Source organism: Caretta caretta, chromosome 1 (assembly GCF_965140235.1).
Source record: "Caretta caretta isolate rCarCar2 chromosome 1, rCarCar1.hap1, whole genome shotgun sequence".
NCBI classification, from domain to species: Eukaryota; Metazoa; Chordata; order Testudines; family Cheloniidae; genus Caretta; species Caretta caretta.
The window spans coordinates 264,211,437-264,238,714 of NC_134206.1; the positions used below are offsets into that span (position 1 = coordinate 264,211,437).

A 27,278-nucleotide genomic window follows, 5' to 3' on the forward strand; every position below is an offset into this window, starting at 1 on the left:
TTTTATCAGCACCAAATTCACTTTTTTAAAAATTAGGAAAACTAAATGTAGAAAATACTATGGAAAGTCAGATCAAAGGAGGTAGCTGTAGTAGTCTTGTTCCCCATATTAAATGCCAACAAACGTTTTTTAAAATGTAGTGCCAGATTGAGAAATCTGGCTTCTTTATTAATAATGATGGCATACTGCTGCAACAACAGTGTATGAATCACCTGCATTATCTCCCAGGCTGTGTACTTTTAGTGTGACTGATGATCTTGTTTATTCCCACACAGAATTGCTGGGAGACAGTGGATTTATGTGCACTGATAGCAGCAAAAGGGGAAGTCCTGCAACTGGGGGTAAACATAGAGATAAGTGTGGGAACACAATAAGAGTTTAAATTAAAAAACAAAGAGTAGAGAGTAAGGATCGAGAATAGGGAAAAAAGAGAAAGAAGGGAAAGAGAAAAGAAGAAAGGGAGAGAAAAGAAAGTCAGGAAGTGGAGTGCATCCTGACAGCTTTAAACATTGTTCACGAAGACATTGCCGGTGTCAGTCTGGCAAACATTGAAAGCTGTGCAGGAGTCAGGGTGAGAATCCTATAGGCTTTCTGAAAGATGGGCAGTTCTGGGGCCAGTATCCTATAGCCTTTGCCTGTCTGATGCCTTGCTTAGACACATGTACAAAGAAAGGAAGCCAAAGTCATATACGGAGCGAGTTGTTTTATCTACAGTATTGGGGTCCCAAACACATCTTACAGGAGGGATACATTGTCTGAAAACTGCAGTAATTTTTTTTTTTTTAAGTAAGGGTGACTCCTTCTGGCCAAAGGAAAGATGGGTCTTGGCTGTAAGCTAGAAAGATGGAAGAGAAGAGAAATTACCAGTCTTTACATTTTTTTCATACCATTTAGATTATTCAGCTGTTTGATTCATTATGGATTTTACGACACTGGATGAGCTTGAATTTTGTATTGATTTTTAAAAAATCTCTGACCATCACTTTGAGCTGAGAACTCTCTCCCTGTTCTCTTTTCTGTGTAACATTGGCCTGGTTACAGGTTTCAATAAGAGTTCAAAGAGCTCCATGTGGGAGAATCAGAACCTTTATTCTCAGCATGTCAGGTTCCAACAAGCGAAACATGGCTATGGACAGAAATATTGCTGTGTAATAATGACACCTGTCTCCACAAACCTTTTCCCTATAATCTATCAGCCAACTTTAATTAGAAATAAAGTTAGCTCTGAAAAGCCAGTGCAGTTTCTATTATGCCTTGCTTATCATCAGCAATGCTGTCTATCAGATCTGGATAGTAGAATCCTTATTACCACTGATGATTTAAGAGGCAGAAAAAGTTTGAATTTCAGATCCCAGATGGATTTTGGAATGTTGGCAGTTAGAAAAATCATCTTCTAACTAGCCATATTGGATCAGGACACCACTGAGAACAAATAAACTTGGACACTACATTATTGTCACAGGTTTGCTTTTTAAGACTTTTTAGTGACATTTTGATTCTGGCATCTAACAACTCTGAATAAATAAACTAAAACAGAAGCATCTGTTATTGACTTACCTGCAAATGCGACTGTTTATTTTTGAACATACTACATATGGGAAAAAGTCACTGGAGTGAAGAAGATCAAGGACGTTTGAAAAGAATCCCAGCTATTGTCATATGAGGACAGAATGCAGAAAAAAAGGTGTGTGTGAGATCTTGCTACATCGTACACCCCCTAGGCCAGTGGTTCTCAACCCGTGGTCTGCTTGCGGCTCAATCAGTACACAGCTGCGGCCTGTGTGACATCCTCAGGGTCATACAGGTAGCATATATTTTGTGTGGAAGTGGCCCACATAACATATAGAGCCCAAAATGGTAAATAGGTTGAGAACCACTGCCCTATGCCAAAGCTGGAGGGGTTAAATACCACCAAAACATGAAATTTCCTAAACAAATTCTATGTAACATAGCCATCCATAAGGAAGGAAACAGTACTGCCAATCCAAACATATACAAATCATGAGTCCAGCTTCCCAAGAATTATGATTGGCTTAAAAATAAAGAGATTTAAAAAAATAAATGTGTTATACCAATAAAATAAAAACCAGCAGGATCTTATTAAAGGGGAAAAGGCAAAATACCACATTTATTGTGAATATAGAAAGAATCATAGTAAGCAGTTAGTTATAGCTATAAGATTCCATTCAATCTCATATTTATTCATACATTCATTCATACACACACACACACACACACAGGTTCTGCAAGGTAGTTATCATAGTTATCAGCCTTAGAGCTGCTCATGCCAAGCCACTGGCCAGCTGGCCTGGACATAAGGAGGGAGCAGGGCCTTGTCAGATGCTCATCTGATGCTCCTGGAAGTTGGTTTGCAGAATCAGACCCCAAAGTTCTCACTTTCTAGAGTCCATTTTTATAGGAGTTTCTTCTTATGCCAGTCTATGGGAATTGCTTCATCATGCTGTTGCTGAATCAATCAGCAGATAGCACATTCCTGATGGCTCCGTGCTGCTAGATGTTATCTTGTTCTTTGGTTCTCCCATTCTTGAGGCTGTTGGGTGGATTCCAGTCTGCCCTCCGAGGGTCCTCTGGTTATTTCCACTTGACGCCTTCTTCAGCCAATGGACACTGGATTCTTAGGCTGGCACCTCCCTGATCATTCAGTTATTATCCACACCAAGCATCCATCCACATACATCCTCTATCTCTATTTTAATCACAGTTGTTAACAAAGCGAGATGAATACAACAAAAGGGCGGGGAGTCTCTGGGTGCTGTTTCTATTGTTACAGAGTATTGCTTTAAGTCTCTCTCTGTGTGAGTAATTGTTGTTACAAAGAATTGCTTTGAGAACAGACTCTGTCTTAGAATGTACTAACACAATTAGCAGCTTGCAAGTTTCACACATAGAGGGAGAGACAGTACCAAAAACCAAGAGACCTCTTAATTAGTAATACCCTGGAATTTAAACTATGGGTAATCAAACTCATTTGTGATTTTAATACAGAACTTCTTTAATATGATCCAACAAATGTTTGGTTCTTTTTATTTGCCTTCTGACTTTTGAGCCTTTTGGTGCACTTGCTTCACATGTTCAAGTTTTGCCTCTGCATCTAGGAGAGCAAGAAACTTACTTTTTTAAAAATGAAAGCTGCACGATATCAGTATCTGGAGCTTTCAGGAAAAAAACCACTACAAATTCAAGACACAATAGAATCACAAAAGTTGGTAACACTGAAGAAATAAACAATTGTAAGAAACATTCAGTGAAAAAATAATTTTATAGGACACTATACCACAATGTTTCATTCACAGTATAAAATCAGATATTTGCGTAGCAGTATATGATTCTCAATATGACTGTTGTTTGAAAACATACCATTTAGCTGATTGAATATTCCTTAGTAGCTCAGACAGAATGTGGGACATTAGGCAGCAAATAAGAGATGTCCCTTAAAATGCAGGATGTGAGTTCATACACCCCGCAGAACTATTAGGGCCACAGAACTGATGTCAACATCCATGTTTGTGTGATTGATTGCTGCTACATTCATCTGATATTTTCACATCATCTACTGATTCCTAGACTATAAATTTTCAGGAATCCTCAGTTACTTGCTTGTGGCCATTACGTCTCTGGTCTCCACCTTCCATGGATGTAGAGGTATTATTATGAGTAGCCTAAGGAGGTACAAATTGATGTAGTGGGATGCAATTAAGAAAAGGAAGATTAGGATGGATATCAGAAAAAATGTTAACAATGAGCTCTATTAAGTTGTGGAAATATGACTCTGGCCCACTTTGTTCCCAGTTCCTCCTTTAGAATGTGAGCTCTCTAGGCTAAGGGACCTTATTGCACTATGTCAGCCATATTCTAACCACTGCACAGTGTTCCTGTACTTCTAATAATGTTTATAATAAAATTAGTCTCTGAAGAGAGGTGTTGAAAGCCCCATCATTTGAGTAATTTAAAACGGGACTGGACAAAGCACTGGAGAACATATTTCAGGGACCAATCTTGATGGGCTGAGGGAACTGACAGAACAACTCAGCAGGTATTCTGCTCTGATTTCTGTTATTCTATGTGTCTATGAATGTTCCAGAAGAATAAGAGAGGAGCACTCAGAATAGTTTTGGAACAGGAAGTTAATGCAGTATTATCTGTTTAAACTAGATTGAATGAAATCCAGTTGTTTATTATCCAGTGGAACAGCAAGCTGAGCAAACAGGTAGTGTCCTTGAGTCGGGATGAAATCCTAGCTCAACTAAAGTCAGTGTAAAACTCCCATTGATTTCAATAGAGCCAAGATTTCAAATATAACACTGAAATTCAGGAATCTCTCTCTCTTTCTCAGTGTTTTGGATATTTACAACAGTCTGTGGCCACATAACACATACCCAGATATTATACTTGTTGGCAAGAGACCAAGTTTACCCCCTAAACAAAGTGTAGCTTTCATTGATTTGAATGTGAGTTGTTCATATATATCTGAAGGCAGAATATGGCCTAAAGCATCAGGGACGAGTACTCATGACATAGTACTCATGACTAGGTGATCTAAAGGAAGATCTTCATTAGCCGTTAGTAATACTAGGGCTTGTACCTGCTTTCAAGGCCTCTAGCCACTTGAGGACAATGCAATCAAACTGATAAACACTTGACATGACCAGATGACACATTCCATGCAGAAGAGGACAGCAACAGATATAAAAAACCAGGATTTCTGTTTTTGCTTGGTGAGGCCTTGAGGGATGGGAGCTACTGATTTATAATAGGGTGCTGCCTGGGAATTCAGTTTTGTGGCAAAGAGGGAAGAAATGTGCTGCTGTTTTGATACTTTAGTTATTTTTGCATCGTGTTTTTAGAGGGCAGTTTTAAGCTGCAATTAAATCCAAATAAATAGTAGATACAGCCCAGTACATTACACAATTCCCATAGTTATAATGACATGCAAATGTAACATACTTAATTCCAGTAACTTTACTAGTATTTGCTGATTGCTTCCAGTAGGCAGACTAAGAAGAGCATTTAGGCTCAAAGCCTGCTCCCATTGACAAGATTCCCATTGACTTAAGTGGGAGAAAGCTCAGGCCCTCCATGAGTAATTACCCCAGAACAGCCAGAGATAAGCCAATAAACTAGACATGAAAGGCTCCATCATCCATTCCCAATCTGATGGTCCATCCATCCACTCCTATGCTCATACCTCTATACCAGCTTGTTATTTTAGAGTTCCTACATTACAGTTTATAAGAACAGGTTTGAATGTGCTGGTCTGCAATTCTAGGCTCACTTTTAAGTGCTGGATAGAATAATGTGGTTTGCTCATAAAGCTGGCAGCTGACATTGAGTTATCTCCCCCTCCCTCCAAAGATAAAGAACAGTGAAGTATTTATTTGGCAGTAGGGGTAAGCTCATATACAATATTACATGGACTTTGTAAACATGTATAAAATATATAGTGCTCCTTTAAATACAGACTTTTATAATGAGATAAACCAAGAAAATTCTGGTTTCAGTTCAGTTGGTCTGTGCCACAAACACTGTATTTGCACAGTTGGTGTTTAATTTCCTTGTTTTGTTTTAAAATAATCTCTGGAAAGTTATAAAAGTTTATTTAGTCTTCAGTGGGGCTTCAGTCCAGGTTCTGGTGGACAGGTAGTAGCTGCTATGGATGTCCATTAGTCCCAAAATGCAAGATCCATCACATTCAATAAAATATGGATTCAATATTTATCTGCCTTAAGAGCTGTTGGCTCCCTCTACCTTTCTGTTTCCTTTTCTCCCTTGTCAGAATAGCCAGGGGATGGGTAGATTTTTTTACCTTTTCTTACCCCCTGATCTGAGAACATTCTCAGAACATTCTCAGTATGTGTTCTTGAGAGGATCCACTCAAGAATACTGCCTTGTTATCGCTGAATGATTTGAGGTCCCACATGTCAAATCTGTGACCTGCAGGAATTGGGTCCCTGCATGACTATTAGCAGTCACGTCACAAAAACAATTAACACAATTGGCCCCCTCATTGGTAGTCTCAGGAGACAGGCCAAAGCCTCAATAGACTATGAAAACTTGCATTCCCTAGAAGTGTTGTCTGTATAGCAAAATTGGGGTACATTGCCCAGGGTGATATTGGGGGATTCCTAAAACATTGATTCTGTGCTGATTCTGGAGGTTTTCAGTCAGACATTTTTTGGCAGCACTAAAAATCATTTTGATTGGAAAAACTAAAGGAATGAAAATAGTATCTTAAAGACATAAAAATTATATAGAGTAATATAATAACCCCCAAACTTAGGGGCACAGCCAAAAGGGGTGACCTGGAAGGGCAAAACAAACACAAAGCAACCATCTGTGTTTCTCTGGGGCTTTAATGGATCTTTTACTTTATATCCATTTACATGGCCTCCTTTTACAACCCAGCTGGCCCCTCCTTCTTTCTCTTCCCTACCCATCAATTCACTGTGATGCAGAGTTAAAGTTTCCTTATCAGACAAAGTGCCAGTACTATCTCTCTTTTATAGCCTCAACCTTTTCATGAGCAAACACACAAAGCAACCTTTGGCCTCTCTCCTTTCCTAAGTTCTGTTGCTTTTAATTCTTCACAAGCAGACGTGCCAGTTAGGGTAGATGGGTGTGGGGTGGAGGTGGAGGCAGAAAAGGGGAGAGAATAAAGGGGTGAAAGAGATACGGTATAGCTGATCGGTGGATATACAACATGAATCTTTGTTTCAGCCTATCCAGGAACAACAACAGTGTAGTGTGTGTATATGTGAGCATTGGGCAACGGGTCTAAACTGAGAGGAGTAATGAGGCAACGAATGCTGGGTCCAGACCTCTGGCCAACGCTCCTCTGTCTCCAGCTGCTGTGGCAGGTTGGTGAGGGCAAGTGTGTCAAGGACAATTATGTAATCAATGTGATGCAGCTGAATCACACAGACCTTCCATGGACCTTCGATAAAATAAAACCAGCTGTCCAGCTGGGACTAAGTATGGTAGAAGAGGAGCTGAAGAGTGCAGGTAAGGGCGTGATGCTGTGTGTTCTTTTCCCCTTTAGACTTTTTGGGTCAGACTCTGAGCCCTGGCCCTCCCTCAGTCAGTATTTCTACAAACTGCCCCTCAAAGCTGTTTTTGGGCTCTCCAGTCACCATGTAGATCAGACAATAACTCTCCCCTTCTTTCAAAGCAGCGGAGCCACAGTGCAAGGACTGAACCAGGGATGTTTGTGTGCAAGTTGATGCAAACCATTCCCTGAGTTAATTTCTGAAGATGTTAGGTTGGGATTGAGAACATAGAAACTGCTGAACCAAATCAGACCAGATCAAGGGTCCATTGAGTCCAGTATCCTGGCTTCTCCTCTAGCAGAACAGATCAGTGATCCATCTATTCTGGTAACTTCTATGTTAGATAATAACAGATGTGTCAGCCCACTCCCGCAGTGATACACATAACTTTGTAACATTATGATAAAGAAATTTCATCCTGACCCCAGCTGCTGCTCAGATTATTCCCTGAAGTGTGGGGATCAGCAGCCCTTATAATTTTTAATTTAGGTAGCATCACTGCAGATGCTATTCTTACTCATTTTCATATCTAACCCCTCTCTTCAATATCACTAAACCAGTGGTTCTCAAACTTTTTTTCCGCAGACCACTTGAAAATTGCTGAGGGTCTCGGAAGGCCATTTAATGATCTTTCCAAATGTTGTTTGTACCATTAGCTATTGTAAAGTGCTTTGGATAAAAGCGCTATATAAAAAAAAATTAACATTTTTGTTCTACAAATAAAAGCACACAACTCATATTTTTATATCAGTAGTTTTACCTTTCTAATGCAATGGATGTGCCCTTTCTCCCCCACCGTAGCAGCCCCCCGAGCTGGGGCTGGGAAGGAGAGGGTTCTCTCCCTTGCCACACCAGCCACAGAGCTGAGGCTGGGATGGAGGGGCGTCTCTACCTGGCAGCCACAGCCCTGGAGCTGCGGAAAGTCGCCTCTTTCTCTGGCCGCCACAACCCTGCACATCTCAAATTCCCTCCACCCCCTCTTCTCGCCCCACTGCCCCCCCACCTACCCTATTCCCCCCAAGGCCACCACCTCACCTTACATGCACATCTTCTCCAGGGTCCAGGCACCTAATTAGTGGAGCCACGACTGCACGGCTCCACTAATTAGGTGGGTGGCCCTTCATTCTCTTGTGTGTGGCCATCCAGGTGCGCACCTTACAGGAAACTATCTGTGGACCACCTGGATGGAGGTCGTGGACCACTGGTGGTCCACGGACCACATTTTGAAAACCTCTGCACTAAACTATTTGCCTCCATAATGTCCTATTACAGCAGGTTCTAATGACAGGTTTCAGAGTAGCAGCCGTGTTAGTCTGTATTCGCAAAAAGAAAAGGAGTACTTGTGGCACCTTAGAGACTAACCAATTTATTTGAGCATAAGCTTTCGTGAGCTACAACTCACTTCATCGGATGCATTCAGTGGAAAATACAGTGGGGAGATTTATATACACAGAGAACATGAAACAATGGGTGTTATCATACACACTGTAAGGAGAGTAATCACTTAATATGAGCTAATACCAGCAGGAGAGTGGGGTGGAGGGAAGAGAAAACCTTTTATAGTGATAATCAAGGTGGGCCATTTCCAGCAGTTGACAAGAATGTCTGAGGAACGGTGGGGGTGGGTGGGGGAATAAACATGGAGAAATAGTTTTACTTTGTGTAATGACCCATCCACTCCCAGTCCCTATTCAAGCCTAAGTTAATTGTTTCCAGTTTGCAAATTAATTCCAATTCAGCAGTCTCTCGTTGGAGTCTGTTTTTGAAGTCTTTTTGTTGTAATATTGCGACTTTTAGGTCTGTAATCGAGTGACCAGAGAGATTGAAATGTTCTAAGAAAACTATCTCCTTTTCCTCCCCATTTTTAATGTTTTGTCTTTTTGTTTCATTTGAATTTGATGCCCTCTGATTTTTTTTCCTGTAGCTTTAAAAAGCATCTGATATTCTGTCTCTGATCATGCCCAATACCTGATGTTTCAGAGAAAGATGTCAGCCCTCTATAGTGGAGCTAATTCTGCAATCTTATCCAGTGGAATGGAGGGTAGGGGGAATTGCTTCCCAGTGAATTTTGGGAATGGAGGCACCTTAGTATGTAGGCCCATATTAATGGATGGGCTAATGGGGCCATAGCCCAGGCCCCTCAGAAGACTACACCCTCGCCAAACCCATGGAATTGCAGTAAGTACTGTTGTGATCTGCACTCACTTGCAATGGCATTCAAATTTGGCCCAGCCACTGCTGCATCATGACCAAGGAGCGACTGGGACAAACCTGAGGAGTGTTGTGACCCCAAGTGCTAGGTCACAATGCCCAGAGCAGGGAGCCAGCCCCAGCCCCATGGGACTGGAACCACTGCTGTAGGGTAAGTGTAGGCTGCACAGAGGTTTTTGAAACTGAGGCCCTCCCACCCTTCCAAACAATTAAAAACACGGAAGGGAGGCCCCCGAGAGCAGAGAGTATAGCAGGGCTCAGGATATTCTGTCTCCAGGACCTAGAATGTTCTTAATCTGGCCCTGTTAGTATGAGACTGTACTGGTCTCTGTCACGAATGAACAGGGAGGGACCCTCAGTGCATCAGTGAGTAGATGTGTCTTTTAATGCTGTTTCCCATTTCTCCTTCTATAGGAAAAAATGTGAAACTCAATGCCACCTACCATGACTTCAACACATCACTGTATGTCTCACAGGGCTGTCGCACTACCACCTGTGAGGGTCTGGAGGTCATCAAGCAGCTCTATGTGAGTACTAGGCATTTCTACAGAAATCCTTCTTTTCTGTTTGTGAAATTGTGTTGAGTGTTGGCTAGAGACAGGTATAGTGAGTACTGGCAGCAAAGTACAGGCTTCCTACACAGACACTCAGTTCACCTCATTTCCAATTTATAGCACCCCCTAATTCCTACTGTCTGCCCCATACATACGTATAGCTAGCCTCTCTTGAGCCACTTCACTCCTCACCTGCAACTCCAACACAGCTCTGATGATGCATTTTAATTCCGACATGTAGTCCCCCTGCTGTTCCAGAACTGAGCTCCCACCTAGCTTTGTCATACACCTCTGTGCAGACCACACACTGCCATGCATCATTCTGTCACCTCCCTTCTTCTCTTGCTCCAGATTCATCCTCTTATCTGTTCCCTCATTCCACAGCCCCTTCTCTCACCACTCTGTACTTGCTCAGTGGCAGTTAATCTTGGTGCTGTGTCTTCTCACATTTCACAGTCTCCCCCCATCCCCCTTGCCTGTGCCTTGCTCCACATTCTGCATTTCCCATATCAGTAGCCCCTTCCCTCACTTTGCACTCTCCATTGCAAATGCTCTTTTATCTCTTGCAGAATAGCGGCACACTTGGCTGCGTTGTCCTGGGACCCACTTGTACTTATGCCACGTACCAGATGTTCTAGTAAGTATCAGAAAAAAAACATTACTGTGTTCCAAGGAAGTAAAATACTCAACAAAATTGTTTCCTACTCAGACTAGAATAGACACTGAACTTGTGTGTGAGGCATACTGTGCTTCACAATCAGAGTCCTACAGAGCTCCTATACCTGGCCACTACCTCTGGCAGGGACAGAATGCCCCCTAAAGGGCTTATTAATGCAACTGCTTTACTAGGTAGGACTCAGGAGAGGAGCGATAATGATTGACAAAAAGTAGTCTGATCACTCAAGGTCTCAGCAAGCTACCTCTTCAACACTCCCAGCAGGAGACAGACATTATCTTGAACAGAGGAATGTCCATATTGGCTCAGACAAGTGGTCCATCTAGACAAGTATCTTGTCACTGGCATTGGACTGTAGTAGATGCTTCAGAGGAAGGTGCAAGAAACCTTGCAGAAGACAGTGCTGGGATAACGTGCACTAAGAGACAGTTTTCTCCTAACCCCCAATATTTAGAGGGTTGCTCATTCCCTGAATTATGTGTGATTATATGCCTTCCAAAATTCCTGTTTTTAAAAATATATTTACTGTTATATACATAAACAATACAAGAGTAAAATTTTGTGTGTATATATAAGTGCAGATATTGTTATCCATAAAATTATGGTCTGACCCTTTTTTGAATCCTGCTGAGCCCCAGGCCAAAATGATATTGTGTTGCAAGGCATTCTGTAGGCTATTTGTGTGTTGTGTGAAAGAAATATTTTCTTTAATCAGTTTTGAATTTACCTTCTTTCAACTGCATTTAATGTTTCTTTGCTCTTTTACTGAGTCAGCATGAATAGAAATCCACCTTCTCTTTTCCACTCACTGTTTAGTATGTTTTTAATCATACTGTCTAGTATTTGCCTCCTCTCTAAAGGTAAAGCATCCCAGACTTTTCAGTTTCCCTCATACACGAGTTTTTCCATGTCCCTACTGATTCTGACTGACCACCTCTGACCCCATTCTGTTTCTCCTATATCCTTTTTGATGTGGGATGATCAGAACTGAACATATTATTCCTGGTGAGGGTATATGATTGATTTATATTATACAGTAATATTACCTGCTTTATATATAGCAGTATTATAATATTTTCTGTATTACACTCCATCCCATTCCTTAAGCATCCTAGCATTACTTTTTTGGACTCCTGCTGTACCTTGATCAAAGAGCTTCACTGAGTTGTTTACCATAATTCCCAAGTCTTCTCCCCCCCTTCCCCTAGTTAATTCAGAAGGTTTCTGAGGAGTTGAAGCTACTGCATAGCAATGAAGAGCACTAACCATTAGGCAACCAGGTTGACCCAGGGTAAAATGAACAGATTTGGGAACCAAAAGCAGGTTCTTTACCTGGCAGTACTCTAAACCAGCCTGGTAAATTTCCATTTTAATAATGAAATCATGTTTCTGGCTCATTGCATCAGTTGTCCTCCAGAGCACTGTACATCCCTCCACTGGCTCCCCCTTTTCTACTGCATCAAACATAAGCTACATTGCTTCATAATAATAATAATAATAATGACCTTTACCTGGACATAAAGTTAGACAGTAGTTCTATCATACCAGTGCCAGATAATTGTAATTGCCATATTGTTCAGTACAATATTCCCTATGAAGTGTAAAAGATTCTCCTAAAAGAATTGGAGAATTTTTCTAGTGTAATGTGATAACAGCGCAACATTGCAGAAAATGCTTTCACCCATTACAACCTCTCTATGGAGAAAAAATAGTGGTGTTTTCATAAATTCACCCCAGGTTTGCCATATTTGTCTCTATAACCACTACTATTTCCCCTTCCCCATAATACACTAAGAAATCTGGTTGTAGAAGTAAGATTTGTCAATAGCTCTGAGAATCTCTCCTCCAGCCCTGCTCTGTGAAGTGGTAAAACCCATTTAAGAAGAGTGGCTATTAATGGCCTGTGATTCATCAGACATCGTTCACCTGGCAAAGGATGTCAACCCACAGTTCATCCAAAACTGGCTTGATGGAAATAACAAGACTTCACTAAGCTATTTTAGATTTCCTAGTGCATAGGCTGGCACTGTACAATAATTTTACCCCTCTACATAAGATGGAATATGATAACTGGTTCTGCAGGTTCTTATATCACACCTAGAGGTTGAGAGAAAGATTATACAAGGGATCAGTCAGCAGACAGGTAGCTTGTTTCTAGTTCCCCTCTGGCCTCAAGAAAATGACAATCATCACCATCTGATAGCTGTTCCATGAACTGTTTAAAATAATTTGATAGGTTTCAGACCCACCTCTAGCAGCAGAAGATGGCATCACAACAACTGTGGCAGGTTCCCCCCAGGATGCCACCCAGAAATGGGGTACCACTTGGCCTCCTGACCCACCAGCCTGGGCTCCCTCTCACACTGTACTGCTGTGACAAACTGCAAAGCCCTCTAGCCTGCACTTTCACCAGCATACATACAGGTAGGGACACGCCCAGCTGCAGTTATATGCAGGCTTTCTGACCAGCCCCTGCATTGGAAGGCTATAGTTAAGGCAACTCCCAGCTCCTCAGGCACGTATCCCCTCTGGAGTATAAACCCAAAACCATATCATCTTGCACTGCACACAGAACTGTATAGTGTAAGCTCATAAAATTCACCCCCTCCCTCAATGTGGAGAGGAATATGCAACAGCCTTTGCCCCAAGCTATGATTTCCATACACTTCACTCCAACTCACTGGTTAGATAAAACAAAAACAAGTTTATTAATGACAAAAGATAGATTATAAGTGATAGCAAACAGATCAAAGCAGATTACCAATCAAATAAACAAAAAATGCAAACTAAATTTGATATGCTAGATAGATTTGATATGAATAGCAGATTCTCACCATAAGAGATGATATAAGCAGGCTGCAGATTCTTAAGGGGCAAGCTGCACTTGCTTTACAGCTTGGAATCCCCAGATGTTTCATTAACAGGTTAGAAATCCCTTTATTCTGGGTCCAGCACTTCCTCCAGTCCAGTCTTTGTTCCTCAGGTGTTTCCAGGAGTCTTCTTGGGTAGGGAGTGAAGAACACCAGATGATGTCACTCCCTGCCTTATACAGCTTTTGCATATGGCGGGAACCCATTGTTCCCAAAGCTTGGTTCCCAGACCAGTCTGTGGAAAAATACTGATATCCCAAGATGGAGCCTAGAGACATGTGGTCTCATTATATGTCCTTGTAGAGTCATAGCAGCCATCACTTGGAGGCTGTCTGTAGCATTTTCAGGAAGGCTCCCCAGCTGGGAGATAAGCTTCTCCTAAGGCCTATTGTTTTTTCTTAATGGCCCATTGCCCTGAATAGGCCCTTCCCCACCCACTATCTAGACTGAAAGCATCTTGTCTAGTGTGCATTACCCATCTATCCGTGCGTTACTACATTTGAAATACAGATACATAGTCAGTATTTATAACTTCAGATACAAACATGATACATGCATACAAATAGGATAATCATATTCAGCAAATCATAACTTTTCCAATGACACCTCACATGACTTACCTTGCATAAAATACATTATAATTATGTCGTAATCATTTGGAAGGGTAGTGTGTAGTGGAGTCATGCAGTGTACCTATACCGAGGCTAGTTAAATTGTCAGTCGAGCACCATTACGCTGTAATGACATTTTAATTAAAGATTTCACCTGTTCTTTGGTAGGATGGGGTGGGGTATTATTTCAAATTTAGTTTGTTGTAAAACTAAGTCAGGACACAAAGTGAGAAAGTACTGGCCATGTGAATCACATGGTAGCTATCTTGATGTGACATGAATTCATGTATCAGCCATGTTGTTTTTTTTCCCCTCTTCTCTTCCCCCTTAGCGTTGACACAATATTGGGCCTCCCTCTGATCTCCGCAGGGAGCTTTGGGCTGTCATGTGACTACAAAGACAACCTAACTCGAATCCTGACTCCAGCCAGAAAACTGATCTACTTCTTTGTTGATTTCTGGGAAGAGTCCAAATTGCCATTCAAAACCAACTCTTGGGAATCCACCTACCTCTATAAGACAAATGACATCCCAGAAGACTGCTTCTGGTAAGAGCATTCCCAAGTCTCTCCCAGCTACTGTCCTAGAAAACTTGGACTCACCTCTGACATGATTTCTTTAGGCTGTCCTTAGATTTGTCCCTCTCTCTCTCTAACTCTCTCTGTTGCTCTCATAGAACAGAGAGTTGGAAAAGACCAATTAGACCATCCAATCCCTCTCCTTTCCAGAACAGCAATATTCTCTCCACTACATTTACCAATGTTATGTCCAGTCTGCTTGCAAATGTTCCCAAGCTACAGACTTCCATCATGTCCATTGGGAGAATATTTCACAGGCTAATAGATTTCACTGCCATATTTCTTGGCATCTAAACTAAATTTTTCCTCTTTCAATTTCATCACATCACTCCTAGTAATGACCTTCTGTATCATCATAAGTAATTCCTCTCCTTCCTCCTTGATGCCAGGATACAAATCAGTTTGGTTGTTACTTGTATCTTGCTGGGGGAAAGGGTGTATATGGTGGTTATGGAGGGGAGGAAAAAAATCAAGCTCTTGATTTTACACCATTCAAACATTTGTAGACTTTTTAAATCCCTGACATAAATGGTTATACATCTGGCTTAACACACGAGAGGTCTCATTTAGTACTACTGATGTGCATAAAAGTTTGCAAGTTCAGGGCCTGAGTTAGCTCTTTTAATTCTTTCTCTCCTCAGTTCCTCCAGTCACTGGTTATTTTTGTTACACTGAATGCCTTTCAAACTCTGATCAATGTTCTTCTCTGAATGAAATTACCAAAAAGGAAAGCAGTAGCCTAGGTATGGTCTCACCAGACCGTGGCCATAGAAGGATATTATTACTTTTCTGCTCTATGACATGATACTTCAGTATATGCAACTACAGGGGCTGCTCTTTCTGTCATAGCATTGTAAAATCATGTCTAATGTGCTGTCTGCTATCACCCTTAGGCCTTGTTCAGCTTTTTAGAGTCTTCTTCATTACCACTGAATTTCAATCAATTATTCTGATTTTTTTCCCTTTAGTTACAGTATATTCCCTTTTCCCAAGTTGAATCAATCTTATTTAGTTACTTTTTGCCCAGACTTTAATCTTTCTAAGTCCCTTGGTGGATTTTTTCGTTGTCCTCACTGGTATGTACAATTCCTCCTAATTTCATATCATATTGGAATTTCATGAGCATATTTCACTCCTTCTTCCAGAAATGAAGATGTTAGTGCAGACTTAATATCAATCTCTGTGATAGTCCGATAGACATTTTCCCGCACAATATATTGCTATTTATCATTACCCTTTGTTTATGTCCATCAATCAGCCAATTGTCAGTTTGAGTGTGTTCCTATCCCAGTTTGAATTAATTTTTCAAGTAAGATTGAGACAATTGCTTTATTAACATCCAAATATTACATTTAGTGCACTCCACTCTTCCACTGATTCAGAAATTAAACTAAAAAAGCAATCAAGTTTTTGTGGAAAGATTTATTTTTGATTGCCCTCTGTCAGGAAAACACATAAGTATCTGCTGAACTTTATGCATCAGCTTAAACCCTACTGACTTCAGTGTGATTTAAGCACTGGGAACTAAAATACAATCACAGTTCCATTATCTCATAGGTGTTTAATGACCATTTTCTCTTAGTATTTGTCCTTTTATTAAGGATAGAAACTTGACTTACAGGATGGTAATTGCCAGGATCATTTTTCTTTCATGTTTTGAAAATTAGTGTTTTTTATCTAATCTGCTATATCCCTAGTTCTCCATAACTTTCCAAAAATAAATGTCCATGGTACCATACATTCTTTAGCTAGATTCCTTTAATACCTTAGGTTTCCTACCATTCATATTTGTGAATTTTCATATTTTCCAAGTATTTTCTTGTATTTCCTTTATCAATATTACTTTTCATGGTCTTTCTTACTTCCTAATTGTTCAAACTTTTTTTCTTTTGTTGTGATATTCAGGAAGGACTTATTTTGTGTAAAGTGTTGTGGTTAACTTGAAGTGTTTTAAATTGTCTATTTTCTTTTAAAAAATCCAGTTGCTGATAAAGCACCTATTAAATAATATGGCCTGATTATTTCCCATCCCCCACAAATATTTAGAGGCATGAGTATCTTCAATGGGACTATTCATGTGTGTAAAGTTGTTAAGATACCTGAATGTGTGCAAGACTGGAGCCTTACTCACTAAGGGTATGAACCTGCTGCGGTGCAGAGCACCCTCTTTTCTTACTGAAGACAATGGGAGAAAAAGGTGTTGAGCACCTCAAAGGATGGTGCCCCAAGTGCTGTTAGATCACAAAGTAAGCAAACCAGGGGAGGAAAAATAGAGAAAATTATTTCTTCTCCCACTAATTTTTTCAGATACAGTGACCCAAAGTCTCTTTTGTAACTATAGGAGGTACAAAATTTTCAGCTAGAAATAGGATTTTCAAATTGACAGTGTCCCTTTATTGCTTTTACCTAGCATTTACTCATTCTGCTTTTTTCCTCTCCTTATCTCTTTCCAGCGAGTCTTACTTGACTTTGCATTTTTATTTTCTTGCCTCCTATCTTTTTTTAATCACTTTTTTTTAAAACTTCAGGTCTTTAAGCAGTCCCTTGGAAAACCACATTTGCTCCTTTGCACTTTAATTGTTAGTCTCTAAGGTGCCACAAGTACTCCTTTTCTTTTTGCGGATACAGACTAACACGGCTGCTACTCTGAAACCTGCACTAGATTTTGTAATTCCTCAAAGTTTTCTGTTTTGAAAATTATCTTACTACACTAATGCATTATTTGAACCAATCCTTTATAATACCAGATTTAAGTGGTTCTTGCTCAGGTTCAAGGTTTTCCTTTTTATGCTCACATTCTCTGTACTGCTTTCCCTCCCAAATTCTGTTGTTTAACTTTATTGATGCAGAATGGCTGCTGCATTCCAACCCAGAAGTGGCTACATTTCCGTAGTCGGTGAAGTGATCCTTATGTGCTGTAAACAGTCTATTAGACATTTTAGGATTATTAATGCGGGAAGGTGCTATATAAATGTAAGGCATTAGAATATTTTCAGCTGATCTATAACCCACACTTCCTACCCTGCATCAGGTACCTCAATGCACTAGAGGCTGGAATCTCATACTTCTCTTTAAAGCTGACGTTCAAAGAGGTTTTAAGGACACCAGAAAAATTAAAGAAAATTGTGAAGGATCAGACCCGGAAAAGCAATGGTAAGGGGAGATGAGAGTTCTCTTTCCCTTGCATGCATGCTGTTGATCTCTGTCTATGCACTACTGCCTGGGTTATGTTATGGGGAAAATCTTTCCACTTATGACAGAAGATCATAAGCACAGATACTCTTTTCCATTTTTGTGAATGTGGGAAGATGGCACAGAACTCAATTCCCCCACTGTCCTGATAAAGCATATGGGCATATTCTGCTTGTAGATGCCTCTTGGGGTAGATTATCTTCTGCAGACATGACACTGTCTTCCTACAAGCCCTGTCCAGTGGAGCATTCATAACCCAGCAGCCCCTGGTCATAGTTTGGATTCCAGTGTTACTAGAATGCCAAGCTGCTTTCTCTGTGTCTGTTTCTCTCTCACACACACACCCCTTTTGTGCAACAAGGGGGCTCATTTCAAACATGGGGGAATGAACAATCCCTACTGGAAACCCTGGCCATGGTGGTGATGCCTCAGCTCTATTAACAAGTGCTTATGGTAATGTTAATCCCTGACATCATTGGAGGGGGGAGCATGAGAATAAGGAAGCCAGTGACAGATTAATGGTTTATTCTTCTAATACCCTTTGCCTTAGAACCTTCTATACCATGTTACTGATTGTAGTTTATGTTGCACTCAATCTACGTGCGATTTTAATGCTCATGAAAGCAAGGTGTGATTATAACTGGGTCAGGCATAACGTGGGCAGATGCTGAGCAAGCTTTCTCCTCCCACTGTGTAGTTCAGTCCTGACCCACAACTATCTGTTCTTTCATTTCTGGCAATACCTCTCAGCCCTGACCAGCTGTAGCCCTGTTATTCTAGAGTTTATATTCTAGGAACAGTATGTAAAACTCTATTTGTCCTCCTCCTCCTTATTTGTATGCCTCTCACCTTCTCTCCATCTGTCTTTGCCTGGTCTGTAGTGATCATCATGTGTGGCTCTCCAGCTGAGGTCAAGACAATCCTAGAGGGAGAGAAAGTAGATGAGGACATAGTCATCATCCTGGTGGATCTTCACAAGTAAAGTATCGCCGCTGGTTTTCCTTCTGTCCCCACTCCCATTTCCTGCAGGATGGAGCTAATGGAAATAGTCCAAGAGGAACTCTCATGCTGAGGAGACATTTTACCATGAAACATTTCCCTGTCACCTCCTTTTCATAGTCTTCTTGGCCCCCTTTTAGCCAATTATCAAAGCTTTTTTGGTGTTTGAACCAGGACACATCCTCCACATCACTTATCCAATCCATGTTAGATTTTTTTTAAGGCATCTAAATTTTGGACTGTGATGTCATAGAGTCATGACCTCACTGCAGGATGAAATTATAGAATAATAGAAATCAAGTTAGAACCTAACATCTTTTCTATCTTCCTCCCTACTACCCCACCAGAAAACACAGGAATGCACCCTAAAAGATATTCTCCAGGGCTTTGTCTTGTCCAATTTTAAATGACATAAGCAGTGAGGCTTCCACCACTTCCACGGAGAGACTATTCCATAGCTAAATGGATCTCCCTACTAGGATGTATTTCCTGATATTAACCCTAAATAGTCACTTGCTTGATTTCATCTTAGTATTCCTAATTACAGCCTCTTCAGATCACCTTACATGATTTCTCTCCTTCTTTAAGATGGGATCTTCAAAGGACCCTAAGGTAGTTAGATACTCAGTTAGGATTTGGGCATCTAACTACCTAAGGCTCCTTTGAAAATCTGGCCAGAAGGCTAGAATTTTCAAAGGTATAGAGGCACCTAAAGAGGCAGAGAGGCACCTGGTGGGATTTTCAAAAACATCTAAGTGAGTTAGGCACCTAACTCATTCAAATCAATAGAAGTTAGGGACCTAACCTGTTTAGGTGCTTTTGAAAATCCCACTAGGCACCTAAATACCTGTGAAGGTCTGCCCCTTGGTGTTTATGCCCTTAATGTAATTGTAGACATTTCTCATATCCCCCTTAGCTGTCGAGCTGGTCAGGAATTTTTTGACAAAGTTTTTCATCCAAAAATGTTGATTTGTCAAATCCTGTGAAAAGGGCAGTTTTGATTAAATTTTCCTCAGCTCGGAGTTGAAATTTCTACTCAAAATAAAAGAGCAAGAGACCCTGGAATAGCCTGCTGGTTATGGCACTCTCTTAGGATGCAGGAGCCATAAGATGTCTAGGTTCATGGGCCTGCTCGCTAATTCAGAGCAGAGACCTGAACATAAGTCTACCTCATCCCAGGTGAGTGCCCTAATCATGGGGCTATAGAGTCAGTCTTTCCTTCTGATCCAATGAATATTTAACTTACACAAAGTGGAACAGCTCCAACAGAAGAGATCCACCTTAGAATAGCTGGGTGGCTAATGCACTCAGCTGGGATGTAGATGACCACAGTTCAAGTCTTTGCTCTGAATTAGGCAGAGCAGTGACTTAAACCTAGCTCTTTCATGTCTCCTTCATCTTAGGTGAGTGCTGTAACCAGTAGGCCATTGATTATTCTATAGTTGGTCATTCTGATTTTTCACAAAACAAATTTCAGAGGTCTCAGTTTTGTTCCACTGTAGCATGGGAAGCTTTTCAAAATCATGAAATTTCTCACAGGACAGGAAAACTGTTTCCTACACAGTTCTACTTGGTTGCATAATTTGGCCAAATGACATACGGGATTTTTAAAAAATCTCCCTACATTTACCATTTCCTCTAACCCCTTGAGTGTTTTCTTGCTATTCTGATCTTCCAGTTTGTCACACATATATAAAAGTGAGAGTGAGAGAGAGAGAGAGGCTATCACCAGGCCAGTTATTGCAATGACCTCCATGGCAGTGATCTCAATGGGATTTCACAAATACAAGATTCTGACTTCATTACAGGATGGAACAGAAGCTGGAGGCCTTAGAAGTTTTCACTCAAACACATATCTGCAATAACAGGAAAGGGAATTGTTGTCAATAAGTATTGATGGCATTGAGAGAAATGATCTTTCAGATTTGCCCTAGGATTGAATCTCTCTTTGAAACATACTAAACTCGGACATGAGCAAGTATATAAATCTGAAGGAAATCAGATAGCAGTAGTATATTGACCATCTCTTTGTTAGTATGTATAGGACAGTTTTTTATGATGGATGTTAGAATGATGTAAGAGCTATTGAAAATATCACAAAACAGGGTACTATTCATGGTACTCTAAATATCCTGTGACTATAAATCACCAGTTCCAATCAGATCCATGCTATGGCTGGCAGGCAAAGAAATTGGAAAACTCAGATTAGGAATCGGTTATGGAGCCTTTCACTGGTTACAGGTCTATGCGAAATGGTTATCTCAGTTCAATATCACTAGGACAGTAGGTGTTTTCACCATTTATACTAACTGGTTCCAGTAGTGGTAGCCTCAGAGAGGCCAAGAATCCCCAGGACCATGGAGTCTGAATGCCTCTCAATCCTAGAGCTGGCCTCTCTGGCTCAGGATTGAGGCACTGAAGGAATAGTTTAGTAATCTAAGATCTAGGTTCAAACGCCTCTTGGAATCACAGGTTAAAGTTCCAGCAGGCTCAGCTCAATCTTTCCTCCTCCAAAGGGAATACATGAAGTAGCCTGTAGTTCACTCAGTGTCTGTGTTTTTCAGATGGCACCTTTAAAACGTGGAGTCCTATAAGCGTTGTGTTGACATCAAGGATTCTATGACACTTGCCATCAGATCAGGGGGGTGCCCTGGTGTCCTTAGCCACAATTTCCCTGCCTTCACTAGCGTGCAGAGTGGTGTCTGAAACTGGTTGTCTCTCTCCCACACCCAGCTGCCTATATTTCAGTGGTGCTTGTTGATATAGTTGTAAAGAGCAGACTGGGGAGGAAGATGTGCTCCTGGTTAAGGCAAGCTCCTTGGACTCGGACACTTGGGCTTCATTCCTGGCTCTGCCACAGACCTTGGGCACGTCACTAAGGGTTAGTCTACATGGCACTGGCAAAGCACGTTAGAGGGGTGTAACTGATAGAGTGCTTCAATGAACTGTGCTCCTACTGTCCTGTGTAGATCCTGCTGGAACAAGCTAAAAGGATTATATTAACACGATCTATGTACCTTTTAGTTCATGCCAGCAAGGTCAACATGGGGCAGTTAAAGCATTTTACAAATCACACCCTTCTAATGTGCTTTGCCGATGCCAAATAGACAACCTCTACAGAAGTGCTTTGAAGATAAATTCATTTATACATGGCCCTGCATCACCACCTTGCATATAAATATTTACAGATAGGGTGGTCTGTGCAGTGATAGCACAGACTAAATCTCCACTCTGCCCAGGATGGGGAGGATGAGATGATTTTTTCTCCCTTCAGTAGGAGGATGGGAGCCACCACTGCAGTTGCTGCAGCATGTGGTCTTCTGACAGGGCCAGCTGCCTCAGTGCCGTGGCGCCCTGCTGCCATTCACTGCTGCTTGTGTTTGATTTTAGAATAACCCTGTAGTTTATGGGATCAGGCCTTCTCATACACAAACACAGAAGTATGCTAAATCCAAACAGGGTAACTGGGTCAGGCCCCACTTTTCTCCAGTGCTGGAGTTCTCCAGATAGCTCTGTGGATTTAAATTCTATTGGGCCAAGAGCCCTCTGCCAGCCAGGACTCAAGCATAGATCATGTTGATCTGTAGAACTAAGTCAGCCACTGCTAGGAGGGATCTTGCAGAGCTACTAAATCCTGTGGGCTCCAGGGAATTTTCCATATTGGTCAGTCCACGCCTGATTGTAAAGCACTTTGAGATCCCTTCAGGGTGAAAGTTGCAGAGTGAATGTCTGAGGGTATTATTAAGGGCAGGGGCAGTGTGTTTGGGGGTGGGGAAGCTGCTGCTGCTGCCTGTGCTTGGGCTAAAGAGAGGACTTTGGTCCCCAAAGCTCTTATTCTAGCACCAAATTCATTCTGAAAGTTAAAAAGACAAGAATGAGCAATCAAATGTGAGTTAATGGATGAGATTCACAAAAGGAGTTTTTAGCAATCCAACTGTATCAAATACAAATACTGCCCCTTCCCATTGATACTTATAGCCAGTCTCCTCTCAGTGATGCTTTCAGCAAGTGGTTCTCAGACTGTGGTTTGTGGAGCACTTCCAGATAGTCTGCGGAGCTGCTTCTGTTATGGAGTGAAGTAGCAGCCAACTTCAAGCAGTGACTCATCCTGCTATCGTAGCTCATCACCAGACTTTGATGGTTTCCAAAGACTCTTTTAGCTATTTCATATCCTTCTTGGCCAAGTGTTTCTTTAGTGTAAATTGTACTGTGATCAAGTTTGTAAAGGACACCAAAATTAGAGGGATAGTAAATGCATCAGAGGTCAAAAACAAATTGACCAGTGATCTGGAGAGATTGTAGTCATGGAGACTTAAGACACCAAGAAGAGACTCAGGCCCAGGTATTTAAGCTCCTAACTTCCACTGATTTTAATAGAAGTTAGGAGCCTAGATAGCATTTTGGATTTGGGACTCAGTCTCTCTATGTGTAAAGTGCTGCAAGCAGGGAGAGAAAATAAACAGCACAGAAACAAAGCAGGGCAATAGAATCTACTTAGGCATATGTGTTTATTTTTATCTGGTCTCTTCAGATTTGTCTCAATATTACCATTTTGTGTAGCTAAACACTATAGCTGCCACAGAGACAGTGTGAACAATGGAAAGAGATATATCTACCACAGTGAAAAGTGATTTACAATGTCAAGTCTGAGAACCACCATGTGAACCTGTTAATCAACAGTTCCTTTTGGGGAGAGGGAAGGTCTCTCTAGGTATGAAGAGCTGTAGGTCTCCCCTGCTCCTGCTATCATTGTCCCTGAAGCACTTGTGTTTTTCTTTACAGTAACATGTACTTTCAGAACACCACATCAGACAATTATATGCGGAATGTCCTTGTCCTGACGCTGCCACCACCCAGTTACAGACCAAATTCCACGGATGAATACCTGGTAACCACACTATTTCATATCTGATCATTTCATCCAGTTCACCTGTGTTCACACAACAGTGTTCCAGAAAAAATGGCTGCTACTGACTGTACTCATCCCACAAAACAAATTAATCACATTACAACACAGCAGCATTATATAGCAATGTTTAACTCTTCATGTCATGACAATGTGATGATGCAGGATGACCTCTCATCCTCCTGCTGTAATCTGACATCATGATGTAGAGTTACAGCATCACAAAGCAAAGATGCAAGATAGTTGTGCTACATTATGAGGCCCAAACTAGGTTCAAAGCTTTTAATTGGCCTGCAAATGTCTAGTTCATGGGACTTGGGAGAGAACTGTGAAAATTTTTACTCCTGGAGGAATTCTATGCCACTGCGCATGTACAGAATTTATGTCCCCCACAGATTTCTTTGTTTCCCCACAGAAAAATGACTTTCTGATGGGGAAGCAAAGGGAAGCCACAAAAGCGGTCAGGTGCCCAGGGCAGCCAGCAGAGTAGTAAATCACTGTGGGGTGGGGGCAGGACTGGGGAAGACATGGCTGGTGGCTCCTACCCTGCGCTGGGCTCAGCTGCTAGTCCCGTCTGAGCTGAGGAGGATGGGACTTTCTCTTCTCCAGCATGGCATCTGGGGCCAGGTCAGACCCACCCCCAGACTTCTCCCCTGGCTGTAGGAAATTCTGCAATGCCTCTCCCCCCCCCCAAGAACTTCCTGCACCCATAGCTCCTCAGCTGCAGGGTGAGGGTTCACTGCACAGGGACCTGCTCCCCCATCCGTCCAACTCCCGTGCTTCCAGACCCCCTCATACCCAGACTCTCCTGCTGAGCCTCACCCTGCACCTCACACTCAGAACCCGCCGATGATCTCCCTGGACCACCCCGATGAGCCACCCACACCCAGATCCCCATCCTACTGAGCCCCAACCACCTGCACCTGAACCCCCACACTGAGTCCCCACATCCAGACCCTCCCTGCTGAGCTCTATCCCCCCCACACACACTCAGACCCCCCGCTGCTGAGCACCAACCACCTTCACCTGGACCCCCGGGAGAGTCCCATTAGTGTTGCACCCAGAACCCCACAACAAGACCTTGTGCATCAAGATTCCCCCCACACCCAGATCCCCCACTGAGCCACCCGCACCCAGATTGCCCCATACAGAACCCTCTAAACCCATACCTGGATCTCCCCATCCTAAGCCCCTTCACACTTGGATCCTGCCTTGCTGGGCCTGCCTGCCCACACCTGGCATGGAGGGGCAGGGCTCTGGGGTGTTTCTGGGGCAGGCCTGGTTCTTGCGCTGTGTCAGGGTTGGGTGCAGCCTCACCACTGAGTTCGTGTCCCAGAGGAGGGGAGGGAAGGTGGAGCTGCACAGTGATCTCTCACCTCTGTGCAGCCAGTGGCCTGTGCTCCCCAATGCCATGCTGGAGCCTCCACATTTATTTGACAAATAAAATTTGCAGAATTTTAGAATATTGTGCACAGAATTTTTTATTTTTTTGGCACAGAATGCCCTCAGGAATAGAAAATATAGACTGTATCTCAAGTTTTGGGGTGACTATAAAGTCTATCAGTTGTATTCTAGAGTAGCTATACTACACAATTCAGGCAGGATTTATAGATGTGGTGGGTCTGTGGGGGGAAAAGGAGTGGTGGCCGGGTTTCAGAGACATAGACTGTGGGGAAAACAAGGCCTGAGAGACAGAAACTCCGCTACAGTACAGAGGAAGCCAGGGAAAAAGGAAGGGTCTGGAATTGTGATTTGCGGGAATTGTGGGAAGACAGAGATGAAGCACCTTGCTCCCAAAGGAGAATAAGTGGGAGAGCCTCTTGTAACAGGTTTCTAGCTGAGCAGTACAGCTACAGGGCTTAGTTGCCTTCCCTTGTGCCCCTGGGGATAAGTGTAATGGTGTCGCTACTGCCCTCTGGTACAGAACAACAGCTTTAAACTCTGATGAAAGGTAATTCAGTGATTTTTGTTTTTTTATGGGTGCCCTGACTCTGTCCATTTGGGACCTGTCATCTACAATGTCACAGCAGATCCAGGGTTGTTTGAAGCTTGTGCCGCTGCATTTCTTTTCTGGGTCAACTTTCTGCTACCTGGGTTGCATCAGAAAAAAGTCAGGCAGGATTAGTGCCTTATGTACCTTTAATATCACCAAGTCTCCCCTGCAGGCTTCTAGAAACCTTTGAGGCACCATCAAGTATTATAGACTCGTGAACTAAACCCAAGGCATGGAAGATGCAGAAACCAACAGTTGTCATGAGGTGTCGACTGGAAAATACTTTTGACCCACAGCACCTCTTGCTATTCCAGTCCTAGGACCTCCCCAGTTCTACTACTGCACCTTAATCTTGACCCGCAATATCCTCTTACTACAGACCGGTGGCTTCGTCACCTCACTCCGCTTATGCACCTCAATCCCATCTTGCAGCATCCTATTTTCCCAAGCCTGAGCCCCCACACGCCACTGCCAATGCACCTGACTGACCTGCAGCAGCTTCTGCTGTTCCATTTCTGAAGTTTCTCCTGAGCTGATACTCCAAACGATGCTGCAGTTTTGGATGGAGGTATAAACAGGCTGTGTTGCCAACTTCTTTTTTTCCCCTATTCTAGCTGAATAATGACTATATTGTTGGCTATTTGGATGGAGTCTTGCTCTTTGGACACGTCCTGAAGAAACTTCTGCTCTCCCAACAGTCAGTTGGGAGTCCTGCTGATTTCATTGAACATTTTCGGAACATCACATTTAAAGGTAATAAAGTACAATTCTGAGCAACAGCTCACTGAGTGGACTGTGGGGAGAGGGAGTTCATTTTCCAGGTGGGCATGAGGGGAACTCCCCTTATTGCTGAATGGGTTTAGACTCTGCAATGAGTTATCTTCCCTCTTTTTCTGTTCAACTGATTTTCCCAAATATACTATGATAATCAGCACTGAAGAAACAGACTAAGTAATATCCATACACAGAGAATCCCCTTCCGTATACATCACCTACAAAAAAGAGGTGAAACTTTTTATAAATTTCAATGAGGACCAAAGTGTTTGGGGGCCAGAATCTCTCCTGGGCTGCAGGCTCTTCATACTGATCTTGCGGTGTAAAGGGTACAGAAATGACAAAGGAGGAATATTCCTGTATAGTGGGAGGGGCACTCCCTGGTCAGCACAGAATAGGATGACATATGTTAAGCTCCCTGGCCTTATTACATTGTGCTTTTCTGATGTAGGTATAGAGTACTTAATTGTCTACATGGGAACTATTGCCTGGGTGGACCAAAGGATGTGTAATAGTGAGGCATCCAAGTGGGTTGCAGAGTCCATTAGACTCTTTCCTATCATCTGACTGGCATCCAGGTTTTATTTTAGGCTAAACACAAGGTTGGATGAGGATGAAGTATACATAACATTGAACCAAATCCATCTCTCATCTTCATCCCCAGAAATGTAGCAAGTTCTTCTTTTGTCATTGTCCTGGATGGCAGTGTGGGGAGTATGTATAGTAGAAAATATTCAGCCACAGCTAACATTGGCCAAGAAAGCATCAGCATCAATTTCACCAATGACTTCAGAGGGAGCAGAATTAGGTCAATACTAAGTGCTTTTGAAGATTCCACCCTAAAATCCTTA

General features: G+C 42.1%; 1 protein-coding gene across 3 annotated transcripts in view; it reads left to right on the top strand.

The window, feature by feature from the left end:
- Window positions 1-27,278, top strand: part of GUCY2C (guanylate cyclase 2C) — an 83,865-nt gene that overhangs the window by 12,003 nt on the left and 44,584 nt on the right. For 2 of the 3 annotated variants that reach the window (XM_075124244.1, XM_048835325.2), the window contains 8 exons: window positions 6,736-7,020; window positions 9,690-9,802; window positions 10,399-10,466; window positions 14,318-14,533; window positions 17,595-17,716; window positions 18,637-18,733; window positions 23,537-23,642; window positions 26,268-26,406. In XM_075124244.1, the coding sequence (XP_074980345.1) occupies window positions 6,810-7,020; window positions 9,690-9,802; window positions 10,399-10,466; window positions 14,318-14,533; window positions 17,595-17,716; window positions 18,637-18,733; window positions 23,537-23,642; window positions 26,268-26,406 (1,072 nt within the window). In that variant the 5' untranslated portion in view covers window positions 6,736-6,809. The remainder of the gene's footprint in view (window positions 1-6,735; window positions 7,021-9,689; window positions 9,803-10,398; window positions 10,467-14,317; window positions 14,534-17,594; window positions 17,717-18,636; window positions 18,734-23,536; window positions 23,643-26,267; window positions 26,407-27,278) is intronic. The other variant, XM_075124245.1, reaches the window with a different exon arrangement.